This window comes from Lolium perenne, chromosome 3, assembly GCF_019359855.2.
Source record: "Lolium perenne isolate Kyuss_39 chromosome 3, Kyuss_2.0, whole genome shotgun sequence".
NCBI lineage: Eukaryota > Viridiplantae > Streptophyta > Magnoliopsida > Poales > Poaceae > Lolium > Lolium perenne.
The window spans coordinates 281,195,568-281,218,534 of NC_067246.2; the positions used below are offsets into that span (position 1 = coordinate 281,195,568).

The 22,967-nt window shown below is 47.7% G+C and overlaps 2 protein-coding genes across 2 annotated transcripts; both read right to left on the bottom strand.

Moving 5' to 3' along the window:
* Nucleotides 1–9,254: 9,254 nt before the first annotated feature.
* Nucleotides 9,255–10,648, bottom strand: LOC127344341 (uncharacterized). The gene has a single exon (XM_051370578.2). It carries the CDS (start codon nucleotides 10,445–10,447, stop codon nucleotides 9,629–9,631), a length of 819 nt encoding a protein of 272 aa, XP_051226538.1. The 5' UTR covers nucleotides 10,448–10,648; the 3' UTR covers nucleotides 9,255–9,628.
* A 3,253-nt stretch (nucleotides 10,649–13,901) lies between these two features.
* On the bottom strand, nucleotides 13,902–14,704 carry LOC127344340 (uncharacterized). Its single transcript, XM_051370577.2, has one exon. The coding sequence runs from the start codon at nucleotides 14,630–14,632 to the stop codon at nucleotides 14,267–14,269; it is 366 nt and encodes a 121-aa protein (XP_051226537.1). The 5' UTR covers nucleotides 14,633–14,704; the 3' UTR covers nucleotides 13,902–14,266.
* Nucleotides 14,705–22,967: the final 8,263 nt, after the last annotated feature.

Genomic DNA, 22,967 nt, shown 5'->3' on the forward strand with positions numbered 1-22,967 from the left:
GAACGCCGCCACATCGCGAAACTCCGTCTCGGGACCAGAAACTCCATTCTGGCACTCCGCCGGGACGGGGAATTGGAGGAGATCATCGCCATCATCACCACCGACGCCTCTCCATCTGCCAGCAATGTTTCCCCCATCCATGTGTGAGTAATTTCCCCGCTGTAGGCTGAAGGGGATGGTAGGGATTGGATGAGATTGGTCATGTAATAGCATAAGATTGTTAGGGCATAGTGTCTAGTGTCCGTAATTGGTACTTTGATGATATTGTTGCAACTTGTTATGCTTAATGCTTGTCACTAGGGCCCGAGTGCCATGATCTCAGATCTGAACATGTTATTGTTTCATGATGATATGCATTGTTTTATGATCTTACCTGCAAGTTGTATACACATGTCGCTGTCCGGAACCCGAGGCCCCAAAGTGACAGAAATTGGGACAACCGGAGGGGAAGGCAGTGATGTGAGGATCACATGTGTTTACGGAGTGTTAATGCTTTGCTCCGGTACTTTATTAAAAGGAGTACCTTAATATCCAGTAGATTCCCTAGAGGCCCGGCTGCCACCGGCTGGTAGGACAAAAGATGTTGTGCAAGTTTCTCATTGCGAGCACGTACGACTATATACGGAACACATGCCTATGGATTGTTTAGTACTTGGACACCGCTTTATTATTATCTGCAAATGCCATGCTTTGATTGTTACATGAGTTTCTCTCATCCATGCAACGCCCGTCATCCTTCCCTGTGCCTACAGTATTTTAATCCTGCTGTTTACTATAATCACTACTGCTGTCTTTATTCCACTGCTGCTGTTATTTCACTACTGCTACTGCTATAAAACTGTTACTACTGATAAACTCTTGCGAGCAAGTCTATTTCCAGGTGCAGCTGAATTAACAACTCCGTTGTTAAGGCTTTCAAGTATTCTTTGTCTCCCCTTGTGTCGAATCAATAAATTGGGTTTTACTTCCCGCGAAGACTATTGCGATCCCCTATACTTGTGGGTCATCAAGGCACGCCATTAACGCGGCCCTGGAAAGGCTGCCGCGCACCGCCCGTAAGTAATGCCACGGAAGACGAAGCAGTTGTGCCCCTGCCAGGCGGGCCCATGCGAGGACCGGGCGGACGACCGCTGCGTCCGCACAGCGTCCGCAGAGACGCAAACCTGGCGCATATTTGGGCCAGGTTTGCGTCGCCGCAGATGGCCCGGTCACTATGCGTCCCCCACCTGTTGGAGGTAGTGCCAGACGCATTTTCGGCCCAAACGGTTCACGCAAACGGCCGCTCAGCGTCCGTTTGCGTCGCGTCGTTGGAGATGTCCTAAGGGTACAACCCTAATCATAACCATCCATCCAATTGTTGGATCTCTCAAAGCTATGTGATGAGGACATCCCTACCACACTACCACCTCCGTCATTACCAAATGAAGATGAACCTGCTGTGAAGCTCAAGTCCAATGAAGTTAGGATTGGACCTATTACAAGAGGTCGTGCGAAGCTACTTAAACAACAGGTGAACTTGTTCCTAAATGATACTTTGATTGATCTGAATTTTATACTACCTAAATCCTATTATTATGTATCATCAGCTATGAAGAGGAGACAAGCATCGCACGAGGAGGAGAGGAGCAGCTGGACGTGAAGAAGGACGTGAAGCTGGACATGGAGCTGGACATGAAGATATCTCATGGACGCGCAAGGGAGGAGCGGGAGGCATGCGCGAGAGGAGAAGAAGAAGTCCAGGCTGGCCTAGCACCCGGTCAGACCGGCCGCCACGTCGGCGCGCCCGGTCACGGGCCCGGTTCAACCGGGCGGCAGACCGGATTCACCCCGGCACCAACCGGGCGTCGTACTGGCGCCAACCGAACGGAGTTCTGCGACACTTTTGGTTGCCGCCCGGTCCTTGGCCCGGTTTGAACCGGCCAGCCCGGTCCTAGGCCCGGTCAACCGGATTCCAGACCGGCCATGTCCGAGTCTGTCTCGACCAGATCTATTCTGGGTCGGTTATTCTTGTATCTTTTCGACCAGAAGTCGTCCCGGACGCCTATATAAGTGCCCAGGACGCCCCCCTAGCTGCTTTAGACCACGTTTAAGATAAACCCTAGTTCTTAGTTATTTGCTCTGCAAAACTGTTGAATTCCCTACACCATATTGCTTGATATTGTGTAGATCCTGATAAAGTCTTGTGTGATCTGGTATTCCATTGGGAATTAGACGGTTGCAACTTACCGCTTCGTTGTCGGTGGCTACGTGCGCAAGTGTGTGGAGTTGCGAATATCTTACAGGGTTGAGAGTTGTTGCATTGGCGACAGGGACCAATCGAGAGATCTCGTTGCGTCATACAAGTTATCATCCACTTCATCCAAGTTACCTCCGCTGCTATCGCCCCGTGATCATCATCACCACCGTTGCTTACTGAGAAGATCGGGCCACCCCTTATCATCTTGGTATCAGATTTCCAGTTTTCCTCGGTAAGCCATCCACAATCCACTCCATAGTTGAGTTGTGAGTGTTTCCTATCCAGAAAAAGCAAAAAAAAATTAGGGTTAGGGTTTGCCATAGCTTTAGATTGCACTAATTTCAAGTTTTAGTTGCTTTTCGTAGTTGTTTTTGCGTATCTTTTCTTGCATCTAGTATTGTTAGGGTTTGAGTCTCTATTATCGTCTAGTGTCAGTTTTGTTACTCCGAGTCCTCATAGCGTACAGTGTGCTTGTTTCTAACCATAGACACAGTCTATCGATATAAAGTGACTAGGAACTTCCCCATAAGAGATTAGTTTTACCGCTCGACGGGCTGCTTATTAGGGTTTTGGTGCTTTGCATATCTTGTTGGCCGTGTTATCAAGGAGTTGCGTCATAAAAAAACAGAAAATTAAAAAGAAGCAAAAAGAGCTACATAGCTGCCTTACAAAAGAAAAATCCAAAAAGAAAAGTGAAGTGCTAGTTGAATCAAGTGAAGGCCTAAGTTTACTTTGCTGCACCCGTAGTTGAGCAATCTTGTGCCTGTCTCGTTGAGCTTTGCTAGCGTCTCTCTAGTGCATTGCAACCTTTCCTACATATAGTTGCATTGTCCCATTATATCGCCTTGTGTGAGTATCATTGGTTGTCTACGGTCAGCGCTAGAGCTTGTTATTGGTGCAAATAGGTAGCCTACCTACAGCCCCACATATATACTGCTTTGTCGTGTGATTTGTTCTTATACCCTTGATATTCGCTTCGCTACATCCGTGCACTAGTTGTTACTACAAGTGGTAAGCAACACTAATTTACTTTGGAACGGTAAGATTTCCTTTTCTTATCAGTTTTTGAGTGAGTTGTGAGAGTACCACCATATATTTTTGATTTAGTGCACTAACCTACTAATCATGTCTGCTAGTGATGAAAAACTTGTTAACCAGGAGAACAAGAACTCCGCGGATTTGATTACATGGAGGGAGTTTGAGGCTCTTCGTAATGAGATGCGACGTGAATTCCGCACTCAGGATGATGTGCTTAGGAGAGATGTCCAAGAGATAAACCAAAAGTTGGATGCTACCAATACGACCGTCACCGCAATGGCTGATCAAGTAACTGATATACAGCGCAGTCTTCAAACTTTGACAATGACTATTGAGAACCTTGCAAATCGACAGCAACAACAACATGAAGACGCTGATGAGGTACCTGGTCGTGGTGATCGTCATCGTGGTTGGGCTCCGCTTGACCGCCATGGTCGTGGACATGATGAGGAAGATGGTTTGGGTAAGCCTAAGTTTTCTATACCCAAGTTTGAAGGAGGAGCTGATGTTGAAGAATACCTCACTTGGGAGCTCAAGATTGAGAAGTTATGGAACTTACATCCGAACTACACTGAAGATAGGAAGACAAGCTTGCTTCTTCCGAATTTGATGGCTATGCATTGCGTTGGTGGGATGCACTGGTTCGTAATTGCCAGGAGGATGGTGAGCAGGCTATTGTTACATGGCGTGCTATGAAGGAAGCGATGAATTCTCGTTTTGTGCCCACTAATTATTTGCGTACAATATATGTTAAGTTGACCTTATTGAGGCAAGGTGTGAAGACTGTTGACGAGTATTACATGGAGATGGAGTTGCTTATGCAGCGTGGCCGTGTCCGTGAGTCTCTAGAGATGACAATGCAGCGTTTTCTCAATGGTTTGAAGTATGACATCAAAGGCAATGTTCGTCATTACAGTTACACCACTATGAATGAATTGCTACATCATGCCAGAGAAGCTGAATCACAGTTGGCTGACGAAGCAAAGATTAAAGTTCGAACTTCAGGAGCTGGGCGCTTCACACCCCGCGCGGCCCCACCTACGTCGCCGGCGCCTTTGACGCGCTCCGCCCCTTACTCTACTCCGCCTAGCAAGCCGGTCTCCACTGTGTCTAATGCAAAGAAGTCCGAATCTGCTGCAAGTACGAGTGGTTCTAGCGTGTCTACCGCGCGCAACCGTGATATGGCTTGTCATACATGTGGTAGCAAAGGTCACTTTCGGAGAGATTGTCCTAACCGCAAAGTCATGATTATCAATGAGGAAAATGAGTATGAGACTGGAGATGATGTTGATCCTAATGCTTCAGAAGATAATGACTATGACACTGATGGTGAAGATGCATATCCGTCTGATGCTCGCACCATTGTTGTGTCGCAGCGTGCTCTTAATGTGTTGCTTAGTGCATCTACTCAGCGCTGCAATTTGTTCCAAACAAAAGCTTTAGTTGGTCCTGACAAGGCTTGCAAGGTCATTATTGATGGCGGAAGTTGCCGCAATTTAGCAAGCAAGGAGTTGTGTACCAAGCTGAAGTTGAACTATCTACCGCACCCGCATCCATACTATATTCAGTGGTTGAGCGACAATGGTGAGATGAAGGTAAACCACATGGTGCGTGTTGAGTTTGCTATTGGACCGTATAAGGATTGCATTGACTTTGATGTGGTTCCTATGACGGTGTGTCACCTACTATTGGGTCGGCCTTGGCTATATGATTGTTCTGTGCAACACAATGGCCGTGCCAATACATATCACTTGGAGTTCAAGGGCAAGAAAATCAACTTACAGTCTATGACACCACAACAAATTGTCAATGAGTCTCGTCAGAAAGTTGAAGTTAACTTGGAGGATGCTTCTTTAGATAGGCGAGAGAATTGTAATGTTGTGAGTGATATAACGAAAAGTGAGAGAGTGAATTCCTTAGTCTCATTAGCCACCAAAGAAGACATGAGAGAATTTAGTGAGGATCCTACAACCATGCCTCTTGTGCTCTTGTACAGGGGTACGGTTTTGGTTTCTAACGACATGACCCCTCTTCCTCTTGGTGTTTCTAATGTTTTGCAGGAATTTGGCGACGTGTTTTCGGATGAGGTACCCGCAGGACTACCACCATTGCGAGGTATTGAGCATCAAATCGACTTGATTCCCGGAGCTTCGCTACCCAATCGGGCACCATATAGAACGAACCCCGAATAGACGAAGGAGATACATAAGCAAGTACAAGCGCTACTCGATAAAGGTTATATCCGCATAAGCCTTAGTCCTTGTGATGTTCCTGTTATTTTAGTTCCTAAGAAAGATGGTACATGGCGTATGTGCGTAGATTGTAGAGCTATAAACAACATCACTATTCGATATCGTCACCCTATTCCCCATTTAGAGGATATGCTAGATGAATTGAGTGGTGCTGTTGTGTTCTCTAAAATTGATTTGCGTAGTGGTTATCATCAAATTATGATGAAAGAAGGGGATGAATGGAAAACAGCCTTTAGAACAAAATTTGGTTTATATGAGTGGTTAGTAATGCCTTTTGATTTGACTAATGCACCTAGCACTTTCATGAGAGTTGTCTTGGGCATGTTTGGTAGTTTGAGCGTTCCTTGGCTCGCATCGGCCTAACTATTTTTAGTTTGTTTGGTTGCCTGGGCTCACTCATGTTCTAGTGGTCGGCGACGTGGTGATGCTTGTGACCGGCGTGAACGACGGTGCCATGATGGTCTTCATCTTCGTGGTCGGCGACGTGCCTATGCTTGTGACCGGCGTGGCCAACGATGTCATGGTGCTCTTCGTCTTCGTGGTTGGCTACGTGGTGATGGTTTTGACCGACGTGAACGACGGTGTCATGGTGGTGTCTTCCTTCGTGATCGCCGACGTGCCGAAGCTTGTGAACGGTGGCGTGAGGCTTTGTGATAGGTGATGAGGTGTGAGGTAAGGTCACCATGCAGATAAGTGGTGAGACTAAAGATGGGCTCGTATGAAACCAAACACACCGAGCCTTACGTTTCTGCTGGCCCGAAAACTTCGCCCAGCCCACCAAACAATAGCCTAAATCTATACCGTGATCCGTCTAGAACGAGATGGAGATTTGTTTCCACTGCCCAGTGATGCAAAAAATCCGGCCTGATGCTTGAAGCCTCTTCCGTGTCTGAACTGCAAGGTGCATAGACGGCTCGCCTTCCGGCCAAACCATCAAACCAATCGTTCTCGTTCATACCAAGCTTAGATGCCGTAGCGGTAGCAACCAGGTGTGCGACGCCATCCTCGAAGGTGACGGCGTCCCAGCCGCATCCTCAACTCCAGCAGCCAGCGGCCACACTGCCAAAGTGCACGGAACACGGTAGACGTAAACGTCAACGGCAGATACTTACCGTCATCATGCATCATGTGGTGTGGCAACAGAAACTTATCCCGGCGCGCGGCTGGCAGTGACGCGAGCGTGAGGAGTACAGTGCCGTCCCCGCATCCTCGACGGGATAGAACCAAGTTGAATCTTGAAACACTAGCAGCCCTTTTTTTGCGATGAATTTGATTATTTAACACTGGCAGCTATCTACCTATAAATCACGTTTTTCTATGTTCAATCAAGTTTTCATAGTTCACGTGACATGTGGCGTTTTTGTGAAATTGATTGTATGATGCCTATTTATTTGGGAAAGAATGGGTCAAACCAACATGCACATCAATGGCTTATTTTCAGACGAAAGAAACCGAGAAACCTGCATGCAAGCTACTCGCACCCTTTCATCTGTACAAACAAACCATCTACTCACGAGGGACAGAGGAGATGGATTGACATGGCACCCCCCTTCCCCCCGCCTCATCCTTCCATTGAGAACGTTTGAGAGTGCATACCGCAATCAACATGGAACACTGTACGCGAATGTGTGAGAATGTGATACACTTTTATAGGAACACGGAGGCAAAGGTTCGTGCATCAAGCCTACCATCAACGGTGGAGTTACATGCAAGTCAGGAGGGCCCACCACCCCAACCCATGAACTTTTGCCTAAGAACCCTTTGTATTTGACCCATTTGCCCCCACCAACCCACGGAATGAGCCCTTCCAAGGTCTGGCATTACCTTTCATGTAGCACAATATCAACCATTAAGATACGGTTGTGTTGGACAATCGGAGGTGGGTTAGCGGAAGATGGTGCTAGCGATTTCTTTGACGTGTGCAATGGTGTGTGCTAAGGTTTTGCTTAACCAGTTGTGCTTCCCACCCACCAGTGGGTGGCTTGGCTTGGGGAGGAATTCGGTTTGTTAGCTGATGTGCTTTGGTGTGAAGTTAGGCTCTGCTCATGGTCACCCCCTTCATCAGTTTTGTAGGTGTAGCGACATGGAATGGTGGCTTCGAATTGATCTTTGTAGTCCCTTTATAAGGCTTTGTTGAATAATCTAATAAAAAAGGTTGTGTGCATCCTTTGAATGCAGAGGATCGGGATTTCACCTCCATTTCGGAAAAAAAGAAACGGTTCTATCGGACAAACCATGGTGAGAATTAGCATACGAGCAAAATATCACATATGGAAACTTTAAGGCAAGCAATCATAAATCATAACAAAAGGAAATTTTACTACAACTTTTATGCTAAGTCTTGAGAGAACTACTCTAAAGTTTTTCAGTACAATTGACACCATCGTTGACAACTCATGTCCACATGACATAACATTCTTTGTCTCTCCCGCAGATTAAACCAAACCTAGACTGGACATGAACCAAACCGTATGTAAGTTTTCACATTTTCATAAGCTTCTTTAAAATTTAAAATTTTGAAACAAATCTGAAAAATATTCAGATAATTAGAACTACATGTAATGAGTAAACTTGGGAAATATGAGCTCGTTTTACCAAGCCGTTTAGAAGTTCTCGTACTTTTATAAGTTCATCATATATTTGTTAAAATATCAAACTTCTTATAAAAAATTACAAAAGTTACAATTCCTATTTGTTCCATCCACGTTTATTGATGGGAGAACTACTATGGTTTTTTTGTGTTGTCTGAAAACTTCAAAAACTTGTCTAAGTTTTGGCAAAAGTAGAAAAAAAAACTTCAAACGGCTAGACAAAATGACCTCAGAACTTACTAGATTACCTACTATATTTAGCTTTAATTAACGAACATTTTGTTCTTTCCAAAAAAAAAATTGTCTTACAAATTTTGGCCGATGATTACAAAAAAATGCGAAGAAGTCCAAATGGCTTGCCAGAATGAGCTTAAACTTTCTAAGGTTACTCACTACATCTCGAGTTACTGTTTTTTTTTCACATTTCCAAAAAATTTAGGGAAATGTCTGGAAGTTTAAAAAGCTCAAACTTCTAAATCGACATGTCCAATTCTGGTCTGGTCCGAGAATAGACATAGGCGGAAAAGCCTCCCCTACTGCTTGATGGGACCGGCTTGTTGAGAACGGTGTCCATGTGTCTAAGAATTTTGGTTTCGTCTTGACTCAAATTTTGTGTTTTCAGATATAATTTCCTTTAGTTGCGGTTTTATAGCCGGATTAGTCTCACAAACTCAAAATGGAGATTGAGCTCCATGTAGCCCTTTAGTTTTTTAAATTAAAAAATCATGTTTTTCAAGTTAAAAAAATAGTCCGAAGTAGTACTTATGTAGCCAATGATATATATTATAAGCGTTCAAACTCCCAATGTCAAATAATTTATGTTTTAGGCTACAAATAATTTATATTTTCAAACCTCCAATTTATTAGATTTTGATATTTTTGCGTAGCACTGAATACAAAGAATTTTGCATTGAGATTATTCAGGCTTGTAGTACACATCATTGGCTACACCAAGCCTTTTTCAGATGTTTGTAAAACTTGGAAATATAAGTTTAGAACTTTTTCACACAATTAGTCTGGTTTATGAAATTTGCTCAAATAACGGAGGTGTTGAGCTTCCAGCATGGAGCCCTTCCTGTCCTTGTAAACAGTGTCGTGTCCTCTCAAGTATCAACGTGTCACACTTTTAAAACTGAAGAAAAGGAAAATGAAGAGAACACCTTGGGTGAGCGTTCTTGTTATTATCGGGGTGTGTATGTACATGCATCGATCATTGGCCGCACTGCTGCAGCACGCAACAACAGAAACAAGCCTGGTTCGTTGAACGATCCCAAGCGCAAAGCTCCAAGAAGCAAAACACTACCGAAATCTCCTCATTCCAAAACTCGCATTTCTAGGCCAGTCACCGGTCACCACCCCTACCCCGATCCTGTGCCCATCCTTCGTTGCCGATCGACACAGCTTCTTGAGCTCACCGATCGGCGACCACACCCAGGCATGGAGCCGCCACTGACAGCGGGCACCACCCTGCATGCTTGTATCGCTGGTTCACTTCCCGCCCTCGCCGCAACCTAACTTACCGGTAGTCGGACCCAGCGCTCAGTCTCGTGCTTCTTCTCCTCCTCCGCCGTCGTCTCACCGGAAGCCGCCGCCACCGCTGCCAGCGCCTCCTGTGCCCACGTATCGGCTCTTCTCCCGGACTTGAACCTCCGCATTGCCGCGACGCTCGGCTCCTCCTCCTCCCCGTCGTACTCGTCGTCCTCCAACGCCATCTTCTTGCCCGCGCCACCGACTCCCCGGTAAGCGCAGCCGCCGCTGCACCGGAACGCAGACACCACCCCGCGCCACCACCTCCGTTGCCGGCGACGCCCGTACCTCTCCCGGTCGGACAGCACCTTCCCAATGCAGGACACCTTGGGCGACCGCGGCTCCTCGCCGGCGCCGCCCGAGCGCTTGTCGGGCAAGATCCGGCCCTGCGACGGCTGGCGCCGGGTGAACGCCGGGCGGATCTTGACCGGGAGGCCGAAGAAGGTGGTGGCGGCGGCCGCAGGGGCGCCCGCGATACGCGCGGAGTTGGAGCGCGCCTTGAGCGGGACGGGGTTGGAGGAGCAGGCGCCGGCGAACTTGGGGTTGGTGCTCCCCTTGGTGGAGTCGTCCCGCTCGTATATCGGGTTCAGCTCCGAGAACGCCGCGCCGTCGTCGTCGCCGATGCGGATGGTTATCGACTCCGGCGGGAAGTCGTGGTCAGGAGGAGGCTGCGGCGGCGGGACCCAGCGCGGCGAGGCGTCACCGCTGCTGCCGGCGATGACGGTCTCGCACGACACCTTCCTGTCTCCGGCGCCCGCGGCAGTCCCGCCGCACACCAGGCTCTCCAGGTCCACCTGAGGCATCCCACTGCCACTAGCTCCGTGCCTCCTCCGTGGCCGTGATACGGGGAGTGGTGGCCGTGAGCGCCGAGCAGAAGCAGTGCTCGTAGAGAAGACCAAGATGTTGGTATCTAGGAACAGAGAGTGTGATAAGCGTATGCCACACCACACACACCGCTTCACTTTAAAATTCAGATGGGGTTCAGAGGCCGTCGAATAGTGTTGCGGGAAAAGGCCACCTCTGAAATGAAATGAACTCCCAAAACAGATCTCGACTATTTATCACCACAAAACACCAGTGTGGTATTTACCCACTTGAACCAAGTAACTAACTACTGACACTGAACACTGAGGCTACAAAATAGTACTGTAGTATAACCATGACAAGCTAACGGTGCCTGATGCAGCAAATGATCACTGTAAAATCATCTCGAGATTTGTTTCATTTCATCAGGTATAAGCATACAGTTGTGCGGGGAATAGTTTAGGGCGTCGCACGTCTGTTTCTTACTAGAGGTGTTCTTGGCACACCTTTAATTGGGATTCGGGTGGTCGAAAATAGGTTCGGATGAGGAGCGTATCCTCTTGAAAGTGGGATCTTCGATCCTAAAAGTCTTTTGGAGAGAGAAAGAGATACGTAGTGTCGTAATTGTGGGGTCTCTTCTCTCTTTTTCTGACTAAAGTTGTAAACTTAATTGGAGAGATAAAATTCACGTATTATTCTTACAACTTTTTCGTGGAAGCACGGTAGTTGTGTATCTGCGCAATTGCTCATGCCCTTATGGTGGAAAACGGCGAGACAGAGGCTTGAGTGAGCACAGCGATTTTGTGCCGATCTGGAGCCCTCCGACAAACCCCATTTTCTCCCGTGGCCCTCGGAATTAATAAGCTTATAGTCTTTTCGTTTCAGAGTGGAAAAGGCCACTGATCCGCCTCTGACCGATCTGTCCTCTAGTTAAGCATCGCTGCAGCACTGGCCACCAAAATATGATGATTCGCAGTGCTTCAGAAATTCGAAAATAAAGAACTGTTGAGCCTGCAGGATCAGCCTGGCAACTGTTTTCGGTTAAAAAGCAATCCATCACCAACTCTTAACAATGTCAAGCTCGGAATACAGTACATGGATCAGTTACCACATCAAAGAATACACTGCACTGGACAGGTTGAACTTATTCTAAACAACTATCTTTTTTTTACTGAGATCAAAAGTACGACTTGAGCGGTAAATTTTGCAGCGAATGAGCTCATGAACAGAAGGAATCGAGGCCAGTTCTTGGCACAAGGTGCTGCTGATCGGCCATCACATGGTCATGTCGGAGAGAGTAGCAGAAGGTATCAGGCGGGGCACCTAACCAATCTGTACTATTCTGTTGCCTCGGTTGCAAATTGAGCTCCAGATAAACATGCTGATTTTACGTGCTCCGCTAGCTAGCTTACCCTAGTAGATTACACTGAGAGGAGCCTAAGGGCATTACTGCTTCGGCTAATGGCAGATGTAACATGTGACCTTCTGAATCCTACCTAAACAATGGTAGGAAAGAGATATTTGAATGACCCTAGGCAGCTATCAGCTGCTGATTGCTAAGTAAAAGGTCATGGTATAAATGAAGGACATCACAAAAATTAAATTATACTGAATACTGACGTCCACAGAGGGGAGTGACCCTTTGTTTATGAAATCACACAAAAAATCCAAAATAGAGAGGTCATGATCACATTTTTTTTCCCTAAAAGAAACCGAGTTGCATCCTGAATCCAAGCAAGTCCATCCTCCCTTGGTCAACAACCATACAAGCTCACAACATCTCATGGGATCCAAATTATTGTACTCCCATCACATGTACATGTCAAACAAACAGTGGTGAATGGGACGAGGAACAAAATAAGGATCAAGTACCAGATATGGTAAATTAAATGAATTGAAAACTGGAAAGATCCTGAAATGGGGAGTCACGAGCGCATATCTTTACATGCATTTTCTTGAAACGAAAACGAAATGTGTCATTCCAAGCAAGTGCAGAGCTAGTGGGGTCAGATTAACTGTACTGCCATCACTAATTCGCATTATGTAATAGTAATGAATGGGAGGAGGAATAAAATTAAGATCAGGCGCCACATATTAGATGTTTGTTAAATTGAAGGAAAAAAAACCTAGCCGAGTGGGCCACCGATGCAATCAGTTAGTTGAGCCCACAAAGCTTCCTGAATGTTTGCAGATAAATGTGCACAACGAGGTATCCAATCAAACATCTGTGAGATGTAACATCAACGTACAGCTTCACAGCTTGTGCTACAGTACTCTCTTTGTCTGGATACAAATGACGTATTTTGATTTGGTTAAGACAAGCCTTTGACCAAGAGTTACTCCGTTACTATGTAATTTACTAGTTTATGTAACACGAAACTGATGTGATGGATTCGTGTTCAAAACTACTTATGATTGTTATTTTGCATCAGGTAAATCACACATGTGGAGCAAATGTTGGTCAAACCTTTATCTTAACCAAATAAAGCACACCTATATATCTATATCTATACGAGGGAGTATCGGTTTAGAAGCATGTCAAAGGCAAATACAGACAACAAGATTTTTTTTACTGCATAGAAATGGCCTTGCACAAAGGAAATTAAGTCTTTCAAACATCACCAGAGACAACCAACAGCGCATATAATTTTTTAGTACTCCTTGCACAAAGGAGTATAACAAAGCTAGGTAGCCGGAAAAAAATGTACACGCTGAAATGCTATTGTTGACAACATAAATGAATCAAATTTTCGGCATCAACATGGTTTCCAAATGAATCTTGGGTTCTTTTTTTGACAACTGAAGAAATGAATACAATGAAAGTTTGTTTATCTACACATATCATTTTGAAGTGTCTGATCCAAACTTTCTTCAAGATCTCGATAGCCAAGGTTTAGACTCTAGACAGAATTAACTGCACACATACCTGAATCCAACTCTTTTATGACTAGTCTAGAGGGGCTTAGGGCGTGAAAAATTACCAACCAATTAGTTTTAGCTATTCAACACGAGATTACTCCATAGATAGGTAAAAATAGTTTGCAACAACTGAATTGGTGATTTCAGGAAAAGTAAAGCTAGGGATGCTAAGGTAAGGGAAGTTTGATACTGGATTGTTTCATGCATCAAACTGAAGCTGGAGTAAAACATTCTATGAGCACATTACAAATTCTTAGCATCAACATTCATAACTTACAGTAGACAATTTTATGTTGACAGCTCCAGAAATCAGCAGATAACAGCAATGTTAAGGCCAATGCGAGCATGCTGGTTCAGCTTTCAGTTCATTTTTCCAGAGAGGACCATACATTGTTCACCTCCAAATTGAATGAGCAGATATGCTAATGAGTAAGGACAATATTAGCAAACACCATCATACTAGTTCAGATTTCTCAATCAAAGTCTCCACACTAGTGCACAAGACTGTAACAGTGACGGTTCAGCAAGATTCAATTAAGTTGAAATAGTATAGCATTATCAAGCAGCTAGATGGAGCTCTCATATCAGTTCCAACCAGCAGGCAGCAGCCCTGAACGCACAAATACTAGGTGAATCAAGAGAAAATGGTACTGCTGACATAACCAAAAACACCAGATCCCTCGTGGGATGATCAGCATACATGAAACACAACAATTTAGACCTACTCCAGAATGATCTCGAATATGAACACATAATAATTCTACATTTCACCATTTCTTTGGGTCCAGGATCAGACAATAAACAGGACACCAAGCACTGCCTCTAGCTCGGACGACGATGCAGGGTTTGCGCTCTTGTAACATTTCAAGTCAAAAAAGTTGGCTACGGGATCTTACTCTTCACGGGGCGGAGGCGGGCTTGCCCGGCCCAGTCGGCGGCGGCGGCGGCTGCTGATGCAGGGGAAGGGGTGGGGCAGGATGAGCGGGAGCGGCCTGCGACTCCTCTGCGGCGGCGAGCTGGCGGAGGCGGGCCTGGAGGGCGCGGACGCGGTCCTCGGTGCGGCGGAGCTTGATCCATCGCCAGGAGATGTAGGCGCCCAGGCCGCCGTAGACGAGGATGTAGGAGCCCCACACGTAGGGGTACGTCTCGGCGTGCTCCTTCGTGCTCCTCCACTGCTCCCCCAGCTTCGCGATCAAGCTGCCTCCGGACCCCGCGGCCGGCGGCGGCGGCGGCGGCGCGTCCTCTCCGTCCCCGGGAGTCGCCATTGGTAGGGGTGCGCTAGTTCTTCGCCTTGTTCTGAGGGCAAGTGGGGAATGGCCGAATTCGTAGCGGAATTTGGCCCAGGTTAGGAGGGGTTACGATTTGGACCCTTTGCTTGTTTCGCAATGCATATACGTGGGCTACACTGTGGGCTTCAAACTTCTTCCGCAAGATATAATAACGTCCACGATGGTCTCGCAAGTAACAACAACAACAACAAAAAAAGGCACATGCCAAAAAAAAAAAAAGAGAACTAGTCCATAATGGCCCTTCTTCTTCATCCCACCTCCATCTCACGTTCGCTCTCACCGATCTCCACACCAAGAATCCCCCAGCCACCCCTGACGGCCGTGATCGCCTGTGTTGTGGGTATACTGTTGCCTGCCAAAACCCACCGGCGAGCAGCGACGGGCAACATGGAGAGCCGGGAGGCTCCCAGCACTGCTGGTGGGTCCTGGTCCCTCGGGCGACGGCCCGCAATGCTCCGGCACGCGTCCAAGCTGGTGCAAATGCGTGCCACCTGACCTATACCTGGTCAGGAAGGTGATGGATTGCTTCGACTAGTTTCCTGCATGGCATACACGTAAACATTAAATACGAGCCTCGATCGGCTCTCAGGTTATCCTGTGAATCGGCTCAAGGAGCCGATCCATCCATGATTCGTATTGGATCTACGATAACATGGTGGTCCTGCTTGATCAATATTAAGTTAAAACGATCTACGACGATTTAGGGTTCTCACCACACAACCGGAACGTCCTACACGTAGTTGAGCCTGGCAGACACGAAAGATAATAGAAAACCAACCCTAGACAAGGCCTAAAAACCAACGTAGAGTTGATTCCCGGAACATCCCCTTTAGGATCGGCTGATGCGGCCTAAGGCCACGTGGGTTGCCCGATCTCACGAATTGACCGAGGAAAAGGCGGGGGAGAGGAAGAACACGAAGAACACGGCGATGAACACGATGAACACACGCAAACACACACCAACCCGATACAATTCCGGTTTACTCCCGATAGCCCGAACCACTATCCCGATAGAATCTCTCAAGGGAGAGACACGCGGTAGAATCCCCGAGAGGAAGATCGGTATACGATCGGTGGAATCACACGAGTGAGAGACCGGTGGTAGAATCACAAGTGTGAGAGACTAATCATATAAGGAGTGCCTTGTACAATAGATTATGGTAATCTAAGGAGGGGGTTTCCCTAATCCCAAAGGGATGATGGAGGCATGAGCCAAATTCTAGTTCATCTACTCTAACCTTATGAAGGGGGAGGTGGGAGCCTATATATAGGGAGCCACTAAGGAGGGGTAGTTTAGGCATACAAAGAGCATAGTGGGATGGTTCAGCTTATGGGCTTCGTAGTGGGGGCAGTAGTGTCGGCGTAGACAGGGCGGCAGTGCCGTCTTCCTTCGGCATCGAGCGGGGAGGCAGTGCCGACCATTCGAGCGATGCGATGCCGGCCTTCCTGGACGTATCTCCTTCTTCCGTCTCCTCTTCCATGCTTCCGTGACGTCGGACTTCAGCGTAGTTCTTGATGATGACCATGATGAAGCGTAGACCGTAGGTCGGGCTACATCATCTCCCCCCACTTGAAAAAGAGTCGACCTCGACGATGAGTCTTCATGAATGTGTAGAGGAGGTAGATGACACCAACGCTTCAATGTCCCTTCAATGGATTTAGGAAGAGGGCGCAAGTAGAAGGAGGTCACCTTATCAAAGTGTCGGTGTGCTCTCATTGAGAGGTATTGTGTAGTGGAAGTGTGCGGGCAAAACCTCTCATTGGAGCTCACTTGTATCATGCTCTCAAGAGCTCTTTTTGTCAACTCGTGCTCAATCGAGGTTGACATTGGAGTTTGGGTACCTACACACATGTTAGACAACAAGAACAACGTGTGTGCATGGTATATGAACACATCATCCATCATGATGCGCCATTGCTTTTGCACATCACCATTAGCGGTAAGCAAGATATTATAGTACACATGGTGAATATGCGGGGAAAACTTAGGAACATGCGCAACATGGATATGTGCAAAGTCTCCAAAAGGTGAGAGAGCTATGGGGGCAATCTCACTCACAAGCATATTAACATCGTTGCAAACCAAGCATTGGAAAGAGCAAGTATTCAACATTTTGGTTGCACTAATGGGAGAATATTGCAAGCATGTAGCACAAAACATTTTCAAAATTTCATCATTGTTGTTGACCAACCTAGGGAAAGAGCAATTGTTCATCAAGGTTGTCACAACACAAGCATTATCATTTTCATTGCAAGCAATACATGGGAAAGAGCAATTATTCGACATATTGCAAGCAATAGGAGAGAAAGTGAAACTCTCATAGCATGGCATGGACATATTATCATAAGCAACTAATTCCACATGATCAACAATGTTGGCACAAGTATCACAAGGGAGAGTGAAACAAGCATATGACATAGCAATTGTATCATCAAGATCATGCATGCACTCATAAGTCATCATGTCCACTAGTGGGATCATGGCATCATCAACACCCATATAGGTACCTTTGTATTCCCGCTCATATGAGGTAGGTGTTGTGGAAGTGGTAGGCTCGATGTGGCCTCCATGTTCATCTTCAAGAAACAAGCATGGTGTGATATCATCATCTTCATGCACCATGTACATCTTCTCCATGATCGGTGTCTCGTCATCCATGGTACCTAATGAGACACAAGAGAACACACTAGAGGTAGAGGGTAAGTTGTTAGAACTTGAAATGGCCTCACATGACCTATCAACTACCGCTCTCATCTCACTCGGTGTATCACTCATGTCCTCAAAGTGGTGTCTCTCGAGCTCACATATAGTGGAGTCGCTCATCTCACATATAGTGGAGTCGCTCATCTCACATATAGTGGAGTCCCTCATCTCCATGGCAATGGCGTCGTCGATGTCCGAGCAACCTAGCAAAGAGGAAGACAAGACAAGCGGAGTAGAGGTTAAGTTGTTAGAAATCGGAACATCCTCACTCGACTCATGGGGTGTATCACTCTTGCTCTCAAGGTGTTTGAAGTATGCGTTGCACTCGGCTTTTTCTTTGGGTGTCATTTGGGCTTCTCGAGCATCTAGCTCGGCGAAGTATGCTCTCATCTCGGCTTGCTCTTGTGGGGTCATCATGTATATCTCACTAGGATAGGTGTATATGTATGGTGGAAGGAAAACTACACAAGTATCCCACCTTTCAAGAAAGTATCGGAAAAATGGTTCAAGTCAAGAGCAAAGCCAAAATTGTACCGGGGTTACTCACACACACACTCAAAACACACGCAAAAGGCTAGAAACTCTATATGTGGTGGGTAAGGAGTGGATAGCAAACGAAAAAGATCAACGGAAAAGTCTATTGTCAAATGTGGGTAAGATCCAAAGTCAAATGTCAAAAGTGGTGATCTATGTCAAGAAAACACGGAAACACACACAAGAAGATCAATGGGGTTAGCGCGACCAAGGAAGTGAGCAAGTAACAAGATGGTCCTAGCGAAGACTATTAGCTCGGTGTCACGATAACACAAGAGAGACCGTAGCTTGGTTGCACAAGATAGAAGCAACAAGATTTGCACAAGGGCCACTCTTCTCTTATCTCTCTTAGTGCTCACAAGCTTTGCACTTCTCGGTATCGGTGGACACACACTCTTTTCTATTTTTTTTTCTTTTCTCTTTTTTTTCACTTTTTTTCTCTATGCTTAGAAGCTTTATTTTTCTCTATGTATATGTCACACTTTTTCTTCTTTTGTGTATCTTTCTCACCGAGCTTGCTTCGGAGCTTCGCTCAACACAACGCACACACACAAACCCTCTCACGGTCGTGACACTTGTGCAATGCTTCGCAACACTCGGAAAGCCACTCTCAATGGGATAGGTACACAAAGAAAGAAACGGGCTACAAGGGGTAAGGGGGCAAGTTATACCTAGTGAAAAGGTTAGGCGGTGTCAAGCACACGAACTTGCGATGGCGAAGTGGTGGTGTCGATGACGATGTCGAGGTTGCGTCAGAATCCGGGGTGCCAACGGTGTCGTCGCGGAGTTGGTGTAGGCGCGGAGGTGGAGTAGACGACCGATGCACTCCAAATCGGAAACCGAGCAAATTAAGTCAATGCCCGAAAAGTTGGGTCGAAACGAGCGGTCAAAAAAATATGTTCCAAAAATCACGGAAAATTAGAGATGGGCTATGTGGAGTATTTGGGGGATGCTGTTAAAATTTGGAGTTAAACGGGCTCCGGAAAGTTGTCAAAATTTAGGGCAAAAAGTGGTGTCAAAATTGGACGAAAATTGGGTCAAAAGTGCGAAATCCGGTCATGGGGCCGGTTGGACCGGGTCCTGGGCCGGACCGTCCGGTCTGGCGCCCGGTTTGGCTCCGGTCCGGTTGCCGCCCGGTTGCCGCCGGGTTTCAACCGGGTTTCCCGGTGTGCCGTCCGGTCGAGGAATTTTCTGGCCGGAAACTGGGGGTTGCTCGATGCGTGAGTTGGGTTGGGGCTTGGGGATCGAGCTGGAGCTTGGCGCCGTCGCGCGCAAGGAGCAGCAGCGGTGGAGGCGGCCTGGAGGCGCGGGCGTGGTGGGGCGGCCTGGAGACGGATGTGGCCAGCCGGCCAGGCGGGGCTCGGCCAGGGGCAGGCACGGGTCTGCGCGCGCGTGCGGCTTGAGCTCGCGCCGTGGGCAGGCGGGAGAGGAGCAGCGGCTAGCTGCGCGAGGTGCTGGCCTGGAGATGCGTGAGCGGAGGGTGATGCGGCGGAACCGGCCGGCAGAGAGGCGGGCGAGCGAGGCAGGGCTGCTGGTGGTGGAGCGGATCCGAGCGAGGCGGCGCGTGTGCTGCTTGGTTGGTGGCCGGCGGCGGCTGGGCCAAGGGGCGAGCGCGGATGGAGGCAAGGCGGGTGGCCAAGCGGAGCCTCCGGGCGCGCGATGGCTGCGCGCGCTGTGTGGTGCGGCGGCTCTGGCCGGCAGTGGTTGCAGTGAAGGGAGGAGCGGGTGGGGCGGCTCGGTGGAGTGGCGCAGCTGCGGCGGGCTCGGCCGGGCGTGCGCGATGCGGGGTGAGGAGCGGGGCCAGCGAGCGGCGGCTGGATGCGGGGCTTGCGGCTCGGAGAAGTCTGGGCGTTGACCAGCTCGAAGTGGGGAAGAACTCCACGATGAACAGCCACGAAAATTGCTCAGATTCATACAAAATTGGATGGAATTGATGGGGAAAAGATGGGGGAAACGTAGATCAGCACCAACAACATCAAATCAATGGATCAAAACCACAAAAAACGCAACAAATTCGGAGATCAATTTTCGAGCTATTTTTTGGGGCAAAATTTTGGGAATTTTTTTGGGCGAAATTGGAGAGATTCGAGGGTCAAATTCATGGCAACCTTTGCTCTGATACCATATGATGCGGCCTAAGGCCACGTGGGTTGCCCGATCTCACGAATTGACCGAGGAAAAGGCGGGGGAGAGGAAGAACACGAAGAACACGGCGATGAACACGATGAACACACGCAAACACACACCAACCCGATACAATTCCGGTTTACTCCCGATAGCCCGAACCACTATCCCGATAGAATCTCTCAAGGGAGAGACACGCGGTAGAATCCCCGAGAGGAAGATCGGTATACGATCGGTGGAATCACACGAGTGAGAGACCGGTGGTAGAATCACAAGTGTGAGAGACTAATCATATAAGGAGTGCCTTGTACAATAGATTATGGTAATCTAAGGAGGGGGTTTCCCTAATCCCAAAGGGATGATGGAGGCATGAGCCAAATTCTAGTTCATCTACTCTAACCTTATGAAGGGGGAGGTGGGAGCCTATATATAGGGAGCCACTAAGGAGGGGTAGTTTAGGCATACAAAGAGCATAGTGGGATGGTTCAGCTTATGGGCTTCGTAGTGGGGGCAGTAGTGTCGGCGTAGACAGGGCGGCAGTGCCGTCTTCCTTCGGCATCGAGCGGGGAGGCAGTGCCGACCATTCCGGGGCGGTACTGCCGGCCTTCCTGGACGTATCTCCTTCTTCCGTCTCCTCTTCCATGCTTCCGTGACGTCGGACTTCAGCGTAGTTCTTGATGATGACCATGATGAAGCGTAGACCGTAGGTCGGGCTACATCATCGGCAAACTATACCTTACGCACTACTGGATCATTCAACCCGTTTGCAAGGCCTAACTATGCAGATATCAAACTAATCCTTGAAGAACAAGGAACAACCATAACAGATCGAATCTACTAAATAAAGACTAAGCAAGGTGCTGCCCTTACACCTAAAATAGGTGTAAAGGTAGCTAGATATCTAGGGATAGCATAACTAAGCAAATACATCAAGATAATATCGATGCTAACCCTAACATATCTATGATAACGGCGTTGCTCGCCATCAACAAGGCTTCAGTACGAGCAACGCATGAACAACGAATAAACTTGATACCGCCTAGATCGCAAGATGCGATCTAGGCATCATGACGCTTACCCGGAAGAAACCCTCGAAACAAGGGGTGGCGATGCGCCTAGATTGGTTTGTTGCGAACGTGATCGTCCTCCTTTCTCAATAACCCTAGATACATATTTATAGTCCGTAGACTTCCTAACTTGGGTATAATCCTAACCGTGTACGAGCTAAACTCTATCTCTTAATTCTAACCGACACGTAACCTACTATAATTTACAGATACACGGGCAATCTAGCCCAAACTCTTATACAAGGCCGATTCATGAATATTTTCCGTGCATATTCTCTAAGCCCATCTCAATCACGGCCCACCTCTGACTTGGTTAAAATCTGGTGATAACACATGCCCCCTGGTTTTGGCAATGATAATTCCAAAACCACTCTGTTTTTTCTTCGTCGGGTCATGTCGTGGCAGTGTAGAACCGTCACAGTATCCTTCATCATGATGCCTTGCCTTCTCAACTTCTCTGCGCGATTTGACAGTTTTTTGGCACCACTTCCTCGGAAACCGCTGTAGCATTAAATCTCCACTATATCCCCTTTTATTTAACCGCGCCGAGCAGTTCGCCTCTTCATCCCCTTGCTCTGTACTAGCCGTCGGCAAAAAACCCCCTCCTCTGCAGCCATGTCTTCCTCCTCCTCCTCCTCTGCTTCATCGGGTCTCTCCTCCTTATCTTCGTCCTCTCGCGAGCCGACGCCGAAGTGGGACTCGCTGGCGGCGTACGACATCCGCGCCCCAACGAAGTGGGACAAGGAGGACCATGACTCCTCCGTCTGGTCTGAGGATGACAAGTCCTTGACTGACGGAGACGACGACCTCCAGTTCCTCGCCGATGGGGAGCTGGAGGCGGAGAGCGAGGATGACCTCTTCTCCTGGGATGGCTTCATCTCCTCCGACGAGGAGGAAGAGGAGGATGACTCCTCCTCCGACGAATATCCGCCGGCGAAGCGCTTCCGCGCCGGGTCGGATGACGACGACAGCGACGACGACGACGAGAAGGACGAAGCCCCCGCCGAAGGCTACGGCAGCAGCGATGAGGAGCTCGCCGGAAGCAGCGCTGACGGCAGCTACGACGGCGACGATGAGGGTAGCGACGGCCCTTAGAATAGGAACTACTAGCATAGGACTAGTAGTAGTTTCTTGAGCAATCGGCTCTTCTTTTGTTCTTCCTTTCTTGAGCAGTCGGCTCTTCTCTGTAAGAAATCCCCTTTATCAATGAAAAAATGTTTTCAATTGATTTTGCCGATAGTCAAAGTAAGTCAACGCGCAAAGAGCCGATGGCAGTGCATCGGCCTTTATCATAAAACGCGAGTAAGGCCAAACCAGTTGCCTATTCAAACGGTAACCTGCAACCTTCGTCTGAGAGAGTAAACTCAGATCCCCAAATCGCCGCTCGAACAGATCCAACTCACAGCGAATCTTAGATCTCAACCGCGCAAATTCAACTCCACAACAAATCCAATGGCAGAATCATCCCACGCCAATGCCACGGTCTCTGGCCTGAAGATAATCTGATAACTGCTCAATTGAGCTTGTACCTCTAGAGTCGATGGCTATGCATCGGCTTTTTAGTCTGAAGTCGATGTCTGTGCATCGGCTGTACTTGTATCCTGTTGTTTTGCATATTTTCTAAAGTCGATGTCTGTGCATCGGCTGTGATTTGTAGGTAAATTTTTTTTTACTGGCCAATTTTTATGCATCGGCCCCCATATTTCACTGTCCATCCTCCCACATGCTTGGGAAATACTTCTTGAGATGCTGACCATTGACAGCTACTGGGAATTTAACACCATCCAGCTGCTCGAGCATGTATGCATTACCCTTCAAAACTTGGTCGACTCTGTACGGTCCATGCCAATTAGGAGACCACTTACCATACACTTTATCCTTA

Excerpts from the sequence above, each read along its gene's own strand:
- LOC127344341 (XM_051370578.2), bottom strand. The coding sequence starts at position 10,447 with ATGCCTCAGGTGGACCTGGAGAGCCTGGTGTGCGGCGGGACTGCCGCG.
- LOC127344340 (XM_051370577.2), bottom strand. The coding sequence starts at position 14,632 with ATGGCGACTCCCGGGGACGGAGAGGACGCGCCGCCGCCGCCGCCGCCG.